The sequence below is a fragment of the Oryza sativa genome, chromosome 4 (assembly GCF_034140825.1).
Source record: "Oryza sativa Japonica Group chromosome 4, ASM3414082v1".
Lineage (NCBI taxonomy): Eukaryota > Viridiplantae > Streptophyta > Magnoliopsida > Poales > Poaceae > Oryza > Oryza sativa.
In genome coordinates, this window is record NC_089038.1 from 5057353 (window position 1) to 5068100 (window position 10748).

General features: G+C 45.5%; 1 protein-coding gene and 1 long non-coding RNA gene across 4 annotated transcripts; both read left to right on the forward strand.

Annotated features, from left to right (window-relative positions):
- Positions 1–315: 315 nt before the first annotated feature.
- On the forward strand, positions 316–4356 carry LOC136356080 (uncharacterized). 2 transcript variants are annotated; one of them, XR_010740729.1, is made up of 3 exons: positions 316–565; positions 3369–3544; positions 3629–4356. It is a non-coding gene; the product is annotated as an uncharacterized lncRNA (long non-coding RNA). The 2 variants fall into 2 exon arrangements; XR_010740728.1 differs by having other exon boundaries at positions 3369–3467.
- A 414-nt stretch (positions 4357–4770) lies between these two features.
- On the forward strand, positions 4771–10082 carry LOC4335067 (uncharacterized). 2 transcript variants are annotated; one of them, XM_066309526.1, is made up of 4 exons: positions 4771–5863; positions 9359–9492; positions 9614–9817; positions 9946–10082. In XM_066309526.1, the coding sequence occupies exon 1, from the start codon at positions 4895–4897 to the stop codon at positions 5564–5566; it is 672 nt and encodes a 223-aa protein (XP_066165623.1). In that variant the 5' UTR covers positions 4771–4894; the 3' UTR covers positions 5567–5863; positions 9359–9492; positions 9614–9817; positions 9946–10082. The 2 variants fall into 2 exon arrangements, with proteins under 2 accessions (XP_066165623.1, XP_025880442.1); XM_026024657.2 differs by having other exon boundaries at positions 9614–10082.
- The last annotated feature ends 666 nt before the right edge of the window (positions 10083–10748 follow it).

A 10748-nucleotide genomic window follows, 5' to 3' on the forward strand; every position in this document is an offset into this window, starting at 1 on the left:
CGCCATTCTTGTCGCCATCGCGTCGTCATCTCGTCGCCCCTAGCCAAGACCGCTGGATAATGTAGCGCTTCTTCCCACAGCTAGCAATCCCTCCCCTGCAACTCTACTGTATGGGAAATCACGCCCGATCGATGCATCGAACCCGAATCCTGGGAGGATCGAAACTTATCCACGTCATCCATCTCCTTGCCCTTATCCGATCGCTATTAGAGCTCTAGCTCGTCCAGACATGTGCTGGCGATCTTATCCACACCGTTTGCTTACACCCTAAGCTAAGCCCCAATGAAATCCCCATCCCTCTCTGCCTTTCCTCTCGAATGCATTTCATCGAGCACCTTGTGTGCGTGCCTCCATAGCCATTGCTTGAAGCCGGAGCCGGTACTGACGACCGCGGGAGCTGTGGCTTCGGGATGCCTCTACTGTTGCTACCTTGGATCAACTCCGGGTGCCGGTGTGACCCGAGGACCTGCAGTCGAACACCTGCGCGCTCGCCGCCATCGTCCACCTCTGCTTCACTACCGTCTCCCCACCACGGCATCGAACATCGCCGTTTTGCCACCTCTCGGTAACACCTCGCTCCTAAAGCCTCTCCTAGTTCCATAGAAGCTTAGTGTCTCACCAATTTTGGCGATTAGCACCCAAAGCCGTGCCGAACCGGCCACTGTTTCGCCGCCGGCGAGCTCGCCGTGGACAAGCCATCCCGGGGGCTCCCCTTCCTATCTAGCTAACAAAATGGAACCCCCGTATGCCGTAGATGCTCACGCACTCATCAATTTGGTCGGAAACCTTTCCTGTCGTCTTAGCCACTTGCAGCCGAGCTCGGCTATGGCGCAGCCATGGCGGCCATGCGCCCCGTCCCTCCAAGCGCCGCCGCAGCCGGTGGGTGGTCGCTGGAGCTTCTCCGTGCGTCCCCTGGCCGCCGCCGGGTTGCCCTCGGCCGGCCTTCTGGGTGCACCGTGTTCCCCTGCTGCTCCCGCTCGGTCGGGAGGAAGAAGATGAAGGTTGAAGATGACCATCGGCCGAGCCACTGACAAGCCGTCCCCACTCCTCCTATTTCCTTTAGAAAATTAATCCTGTGAAAAAGAAAATCAAAGCTTTGACCCCACATGTCAGCAGCTGTTAGGGATAAGGATATACTTCGGATTAAAAATAAATGAATTATGAACAGTAGCTTTTCACAATTTCTTGGATTAATTCGAAATTGAATCTTTAAACTAGTATAACTTGCTCATTTTAACTCGGATTTGAGTGAAACTTGAACCTAATTTCATATAAATTCATAAGCTTTCCAATGGTATATAACTCACTACTTAATAAAACATATTTACAATTATTAAATAATTAATATCAAATGATTAGATTATGGTCAACAAATATGCTAATAAATAAAATTGGTATTATTCAGTAGAGTGGATGTAATAATATTTGTTTCTAGCATGTTTTGTCACAGTAGCAACCATGTAAATTAAGTACAGTAATGTCTCAAATGAACGGATGTATAGGAAGAAACTAGCACTATTTAATGTTCAATAAAATCCATGACTTATAAATTACTTACATAAAGTTTAGCCTCATATTTTGTAACTAAAATATAAACACACATAGATGAATCTTTAACTTGTTTAGGAGAATAAGAACAGAGCTAGATGTGGATGAATCACCAAATAATTTAATCAATGCAATGCCATATAGAAACTAGCTAATGTATAATTTAACTACAATATATTCAGGAGTCACTTGGAGCATTGGGTAGTACACTTTCTAAATGGCTCATGTACTGTAGGCGACCATAACCTTATACATCGTTGCACACACGTATATTGTACATCCCATTATAACTATACAATTGATTTACCCTTTTCCATATATTCAACTGGGGAGTATATAACAAACATGAATAGTAGATAAGTCCTAATTATAAATTTTGACCTCCTGTAATTAATCGTTACGGGACCACACAGACAAATAATCTGTAACCATAGTATGATTAACCTAAACAACTCTAACATGCAAAGCATGGATAGTTATTAACCTTTCATAATTTACTGTGACAAGGAAAATATGTTCATAATCAAAGTAAATCCTCCATCAATAAAATAATAATACAAATGATTCACTGTAATTATGTGATTGATCCTAAATCCATCCGACGACAGAACCTCTAGTATATGACCATTTTATTTAGATAGATGCATGTGTAGCCATAATTCTTCCATAGCCATTAGCTAGACAAAACCACTATGGCCACAGAAAGACTAAGAAACATTAGCTCTTAGCTTGATTAGAATCCATTAGCAAACACAAGTAGTATGAGCAACCCTAGGTTCGACCTCAACAACTCTATTTTGTTTGTGCATATTTGATTGTTGTTTGAATATTGGTTCTTCTCGCGTATTATGGAAATTGTATATCGGTTAGTCATGAGGCAACGTATGCAGCTTCCAGGAGGTGATGGTTGATCAAGATTTTATCAAGAATAAGAACTATCCTGAGCATGAAACCCTAGTACAACCGTACTTCTCGTGTGGGTATAGACCTAGCGGAGTAAATAGCCTAGTGGAGGCGGTACCCAAGCCGTAGTGGATTTCTTGATGTGTGTGAGAGGCAGGGGCCTACGGTGGGGCAGCCATTGGTAGGACCGCAAAGGGCGGGTGCCTATAGTGGTGTCGCCATCGGCAGGACTGCCATGTGTAAATCTAAACTTAACCCTAACTTAACGCATGTGTGAATCTTTCCCTCCCGGGAGCGCCAGAACTCCTCTCACTGCTAGAAACCTTGGACGCCTAGAGTGCATGAGGACTAAAGTTCACGGAGCGGGTACTGCCAAAGTAAGGTTATTGAAAGGCTTTGCCATGGCAAGTCTCATTCGTTGGGACGTAGGCTCATGTGTTGGGCAAGTCACAGAGTACGGGTAAAGTGTACATCCACTGCAGTGTGAGTAATCCAATCTATTCGAATAGTCGTGCTCGCGGTTATTGAGCACCGGGACATGTATTACACTTGGCTAGACTCTAATTCCTTAATCTATATGGGATGGGATATGCATGATGATTTTGTGCTGGTGGATCAACTCCTTGAGAGGCGAGAAGGTGTAGTCCCCAGAAAACCATGACGACCAGTGGCGAGAAGCTATCCTTGGGAACACAATGGATGGTGGACAGAACCATCCCTGTTTAATGAACAATGGAACTAAAACTTGATCAGTTTATGCTAGGTCTTAGGTTTGTGAAATGATATTTGAAAACTCAACTTTACGCAAAGTAACCATAGCCACTCTAGTAATACCCTTACATTACTGCATTTTGTGTGGTGGCTTCCTGAGTACTTTTGTACTCATTGTTGCTCTATATATATATATCTTTTAGCAGAGTGTTGAAGAGAAGCCCTTGTTTGTACGCTTGCGTACCTAACAAGATGATCGGAGTGCGGTTCCATTCTAGGTCTCGTTCCCTAGTCGACTGCTTGTGGTATGTCAACCGGGCCCTTGTACTATTTTGTCTTCCGCTATTGTTCTCTGATAGTTGTTGGCCTGCCTGGCCCTAATGTAAGCATTTAACTCTTTTAGCCTGAATTCATTCGTGATATGTTGTGATTCGGCTATTTATGTGTGTACCAACTACTGATTCAGGGATTGGTACTCATAAACACAGAAGATTTCCGATTTCCAAAATCGTGGGTCGACAAATAGGAGCCCAGAAGTCTTCACCCATTAAAAGCAGCTGACATTGGCGCCCCTCGTGTCAGGCGGCAAGATTTGACAGGCCCCATCATCAAGATGACGCGCGCTTGCTTCCCAAGTCAAGAGACAAGACAGGCATTTAATGCAAAACACTTCTCCACCGGAGCTAGGTTTTTGTGCCCATGTGGTAACCCCTTGAGGTATAAAAGGAGGTCCAGACCTAGTAAAAGGGGGGAGGGATCTGGGATGATCCATTTGACGCTCTAGAGCAGTCTCTAGCCCCGGATGATCAACACCACATTTTACTCCAACAAGGAGATCTTGTAATCCTTCACTCAAGGAGCATAGCACAGGAGTAGGGTATTACGCTTCTTAGCAGCCCGAATTTGTATAAATCCCTTGTGTCTCTTTTGTCTCGAAAAACTCGGATCTCATCCGCTGCCCCCGGCCGAACTCACAAAGGGGGATCTCACAATCTCCCGCTAGAGAGGATCACTCCTCGAGAGTCCAATATGTCGATTTATATTTTTTTTCCATCTTGTGGAGGTGAGAAAAGATTAATAGGTGTCGGTTTTAAATGAGTTATCACCTATGGGCCGTTCTCTATAGGTGACTAGGAGAGATCCTACTGTACACATCATCAATCAATAACTCCCCTAACCCCACCGTTTTTCTCATTTTTTTGAATTTTTATTGGGGTATCTCATTGTTTTACACGTTGCTGCTAATCCCTCCTGCTCCTCGCGTGCGCGGGGGCAACCGCCCATAAGCGGTGTGCCGGTTAATAAAAAATTGGGCGCTGTGGTGGTATGCATGCTTGCCGGTTAGGGTGGAAGGGCTGCTCCCGGTAAGAGGGCTGGGCTTTTTATAAAAAACTCCTCATATTTGCACGGAATATCGCATACATCCTTGCACCGACTGACATCTTGTTTTGTTTCTTATGTATAACCTCTTGTCTTCCAGAAAAATACAATGCGAAGAAGAGAAAATTCCGTTTATAGGGGTAGCGTTGTAAACATAAAAAAATATAGGGGCTTTTCTTCAAAACGTCCTACACTAACCCCCCCCCCCCAATCCCGAAACCCTTCCCCATTCTCTCCCTCTCCTCTCCTCTCCCACCTCTCCTCTCTCGGTGCAGATCCCGGCCGGAGCTGCGGTCGGAGGGCGGTGGCGGCGGCAGCTACCGGCGATGGCAGAGGCGGCTCAAGGCGGTGGATGCGCGGAGGGTGGAACCAGCGGCGGCTCCCCTCCTCCCAGATCCGGTGTAGACGGCTGCGGAGGATGGAGGCGGCGTGGAGGGTGGACACGGCGGCGGCTCCGCCGGGAGGGCAGTGGCGGCGGCCGTCTCCTCCAGATCTGGCGCCATCGGACCCAAACCCTATCCTGCCCAACGCTCGGCCGCCGCCTCACCCACACGGGGCGCAGGACTCCCCCCGCCACCTTCCGCCCTCCCCAACTCGTCACCGTCGTCGTCCGCCCTCCACCCGCCGCCGACGAAGTCATCCGTCCTCCCCCGCTCTCTGCTGCCCGTCCTCGTGTCTCCACCGCTCCACCTCCATACCCCACGCCGTTGGAAAGGGGGAGAGTGTAGGGGCAAGGACGGCGGCGCAAAGATCTGCCCCCCTGTCCTCGGGAGCGACGGTGGCTCGCGGATCCATCGGCCTCTGTCCTTTGGAGCTGCTAGGCTCAAGTGGGAAGGACGGCGGCATGCGGATCCATCGCCCCCCGTCCTCGGGAGCCTTAGCGGCACATGGATCCAGCGGCCTCCGTCCTCAGGAATGGCATGGCGGGAGCGGGAGGGCCGGCAGCATGCTGATCTTCCTGCCTCCGTCATCGCGAGCGGCGGCGGCGGGCTTAGACGAGCGAGAGCGAGGGCGGCTGGCTTAGGCGAGCGGGAGCGAGTGGCAGCTGCAACAACAACAACAGTGATGGTGGCTGCGACGACGATGATGATGCTGACGGCGGCTGCGACGAAAACGACGATGGCCTCCTCCAACCCCGGCACCGGGCCGGCCGTCGGCGACGACTTCACCTGCCTCGATCACGCCGCTGCCGCCCAATCCTCCCTCACCTGCGAGATGACGAGGGGCTTGCTCAGCATCGAGCCCTTGACGAGTTGGAGTGCGCAGTGCATCAGATTCAGACCACCTTCGCCGCCTCGAGCTTGACCTCGTGCTCGCTACGGTACTCCATCCTTCACCCCCACCACCAACTCCCCCTTTTCCCCTCCTGCTTTCTGCTTGTGTTGACTCGATGGAGAGAGCAAAATCCACTCACCTGCATTCCTTGAGAAGGCATGGTATTGCTCTTTCTTTGAACAGGAACGGCTGTATTTTAGATTGTTTTACTGTGTGATGAAAAATAGAGAGAGTTTGTGAGTTTCAAATGAGCTTTTCTTTGGCTCCATTATACTGATCCACGGTGGTGTAGGATCATACGAGACCAAACAAACCTACCAGAGAGGGGTGAATGGTAGGAAAAACCAAAAACCCAAAATCTTTTACAGAATTAAAGATTATTCTCGAACGAAGTCGGTGACGAGGTCTAGTCGCCGCTGGTCGAACCGCCCACCTGCCGCCGGTCAGACCGCCCGAACACCTGCGGTCAGACTGCCGCTATCCCACCGGTCAGACCGCGTGCACACCTACGGTTAGACCATCGGGACATAGAAATACCGGTAGATGACAAACTCGAAGATGTAGATTGAAACTTTTTGACTTTATTGCATCAACTAGTGTTTACAAAGTGCACAAACAGCACTCCTCACCAAAATCTCAAACTAAACTCGAAACCCTAACTTTCTCTCAACTCTAGTCTCTCTAGAACCAATATTAGGAGGCCTCACCCTCCCTCTCTATTTATACATAAAAAACCTCCTACTCATAGTAGATGTAGAACTACTATTTACAATAGGACTTAATCCCTCAATTTCCTTATTCTCCAAAACCACAGCCGAACGCTCCTGTGCCGGCTCGGTCTCGGTCTCCTTCCTATTCCTCCACGCGCTGACCCTTCCTCCAAGCAGGCCGCCAACTCACCACCTGGGCCGGCCTGTCTACAACACAAGCAAGCCCACGTGCACATCCCAGCCGAGGCACTGCCGCTTGCCGCCATCACACATGTACAGCACACGTACATGCATCCCCGCTACAGTACCTCGTGTACTGTAGCACATCTTTTCTTCTTCCAGTTTCTTCGTAATTTCCTTCGCTAACACCGACACTTGCACACACACCTCGTGAAGCCCGTTGTGAAGATCTCTCCCACACGATGTCCATCCACCGTATACCATCTCGTATCCAACTTCGTCACCCGGTATCCTTGACCTTCTGGATCTCAACTCCTCCATGAATCTAGTCCCGATCCCCACCGTTGACCGAAGTTGACCTCCAAGAATCCTGACTCTAGTCAATTTCTTATATGGTATCTCGACCGCACTACACATCTGTTCCTCATTGAACATAGTCCCGGTCCTCACCATTGACCAAGGCTGACCTCAAGTCACCTACACACAATCAGACAAAACAACCATTTCTGGGCACAGAAATCACAACCTGATCCACATTAGTCACACGCACTTACACCAACATCCACACATTTTTTCAAACCAATTCATCGATTAAATCATTTGCATAGCTAATTGTTCATCACAAATATTAATCATGACAATATTCTTTTCGATAATATGATGCTTGCTTGCATAGCTTTCCATGAAGATTATATTGCACCCATGCCTTCTCATCAGCATTGGCTACTCACTGCCTAAATTTCATAAAATTGCCGTCTCACAGCTCCTCCTTCCCCCTCCTCTCTTTTTTGTTAACTTTGGTTTTCATAGTTCAAGAATATGACACACTTTGGGCATTGGTAGGATGTGTTAATATTGCGAAATGACAATGGAGAAGTGGGCACTGAAAAGAACAGTCGATCGTGTGTTGCCTAATCGTCAGACAGTTAGATAGTAGATGAAGCATTGTTGTGAGGCTGCCACTTTCCCAAGGAGAACGTTGTCCATGCCATGGGCCAGGCTATCGATAGCAGCGCATCTTCTGGTTGCCCATCGATCCATGTCCAGGTACAGCATAGGGTTTTGTTAGGGCGCTAGCGTTAGGGTCTAATTCAGGGTATGAGTGCTTCAGGGACTGCACGGCCATCGCGCTGGGTGGTTGAGGAGCCCTGCGACTATGCCGCACTGTCTGAATCAATATGCGATGTATGATTTTTGTTATGCACGATACTTAGCCTGCTAACCTGAATACAGAATAGTTGCCTTTGCTCAACTATTTTGATAGGTAAATCTGAAACCACTGAACTAAATTAATTTTGCTTTGGTGAGTTCATTTATAAGGTAGGGAGCTTGTCCTACATCACATTCCTGACTCCAGCTTTCTATATACTACAATAGTTGTCTTTTTCTATGTTTTTGAGAATTGTGCCTGAATTTCACTAGATCGCGTCTTTTTGAAATGATATCTTAGGTTGTTTGCATGACATGGGTACTACTAGATTGCTACCAGGTTAACTGGTTAAGTCTATTATTGATATGAAGGATTATTTCAGTCAGACTTACAAACTGAAAGATTTCCAAACTTGTCAGTGACTTACAAAAATGTGCAAATGTATCTGTTGTCTTCCATTAATCCAAGTATATTTCTCCCTGGGGCACTGTTGATATTTTACGCAATCTTGCAAGTATCAACTGGACATGACAGGCCATCCCTCCTAAATAAAGTTACCTCATTTGTTTCTCATCAATGGGATATGCATCAAGTGTCTAAAGATGGCATTGTCTTGGAGAAGAATTCTGATGGGGGTAACCGATTGCATTTCCCCCTCCAGTTTTGAAATTATATTTTTGCTATCACCTATTTACTACTTTTTAATTTTTGTTTTCAGTGCTAATTTTATAATCAATGTAAGTATTTTATTGCAAAATTGAAAGATCGGATCATCGGAGGAATGTTCCGCTTTGGTGTATGAACATGTTACAGTTGTATTGAACAAGCAATTAGGTGAGCAAGGCGAAATTAGAGCGAAGAAGAACCTGTTGGCACCATGGCTAAGGGCCTCCTTCACTGGAAATTCTGAGCATGCTTGGTCCTGCAATCCTGCTGATGAAAACAGTCGAAATCTATATGTAACCCTACCTCCCCACCATTTGCAATGCCCTACTTGTAGATTGTATCAGCTGATACCATCAATGCCACTGTAGGTGATTATTGATACCTGACTCGCTGTCTCATTTTGCAAAGATGATCCAGAGATTTGAAAAAAAAACGTTTAAGTAAGGCAATGCATCAGATTAGCACATCATGTCACCATACTGGTTGCGCGGCGTGGCGCCGCGCATGTTCCCTTCTATTTAACCAATAAATACATGATTCATTTGCTTCTCCATGCTTAAGTTCTTTGAAATTAGTATAGATTAATTGATAATACGAAATGATGGCTCTAACTCCCATTTTGCCTTCTGATATGATCAGTAACCTATATGATGAAACATGGGTTATGAGGTTATCTAGCTTGTTCAGAATGAATCAAATAACTTCTGTGATTTTTTTCAATATAGGATCTTCACGAAGAAATTGCTTTTGTATCTTGCTCTTCATGAATGAATTACTTTTATGACTTGTTCTTCATGAATGAATCTTGACAATGAAAAAATATTTGATTCTGCAGATGCACGCCTCTTTCTGGGATCTATAGAGTTCTTTCGGGGTTCTATAGAGTTCTTTCGGGATTTCTGGTGGGCATCAAGCAATTTTTTACGTGATCAAGAGATTACTCTTTTCCTGCTGAATATTAAAGCAAAGGTTTGTTCACATCTTTTTTTTTTTACCGAAGTTTTTCAGATCCATTATTTGATTAATCCAATTTGATATTCAATTTTTTTCCTCAAGGGATGACTGACTTCTCAATTTTTTGTTTACTCAGTTGATTCCATCTGTTGTTGCATTTATTTCGGTTTCCATAAGCCTCTTCATGAAGGATTCATTGCCATACATCCCAATCATATTATTTGGCAACTATATAAGCTGAATTTACCTGCATTGCTTCCGAAAGAGGCTGGAAGCAGTCTTTTAAAGGCTACCCAAGTGATGAAGTCTTATTCTCTTGCTTCTTCTCTGAATTTTTGAGGTACTGATTTTCTCTTGGGATCTGTGTTGTTTCTGTAAGCCAGCTGCTGCTGAAGCCTCAAGGCAAGGATCTTTACTGTGGAGTATGCATAATTACTGAACACAATTACATAAACTTGTCTGATTCAGGAAGAGGACAAATTGGGACTTGGGAGCAAGAGATGTGGTAGGACTAGAGGAGAGAGCCAATTGTTTGTCATGTACAGGATTCTGTTCTTGGTAATTAATTCCGAAAGGAAATCGATAAAATTTGAGTTAGTATTTAACTGTGATATATACAGCATAACTGAATGTTTCAACGCAAATACGATAATAAACTCTGGGTTACCCACGATAAATATGTATTTCGTCTCTACAAGTTATTCAAACATTATACTTCATAACAAGTTTAAGCATCTCCCATTGTGCGCGGCGACACGCCGCGCATATCATTCTAGTATATTATATGTCCACTATTTTAACGGGTTAATTGGATCTATACCATTATATTGCAGCTTTGTTAAACTAAAGAAATAACATTACACCATTCGTAATGTCAGTTAGATACTATCAGTATTTTGTAAAATTTGACTACATGTAAGTCTGACTCACAGTTGGATATTGGTTTTTCCACTACTAAAAAACCCTAATAGAGATCAGCCATATAGGTGCCGGTTCATTTATAACCGGCACCTATGGGACTTTTCCCACATCCGCACATCAAAAAAATATACAACCGATACCTTTAAGGATAATAGGTGCCAGTTCATTAGGAAAAACCAGTACCAATACTATATGTACCCGTTTTTTTAAGAAGAACCGACACTTATAATATATGATAGGTACTAGTTAATTAAAAAACGGCACCCATACCAAACCGAGCTGAGCCGGCCTCATCTCCTTATCCACGCGTGTGTCTGCTTCTCCTCCTTATCCGCGCGAGAGAGCGAGAC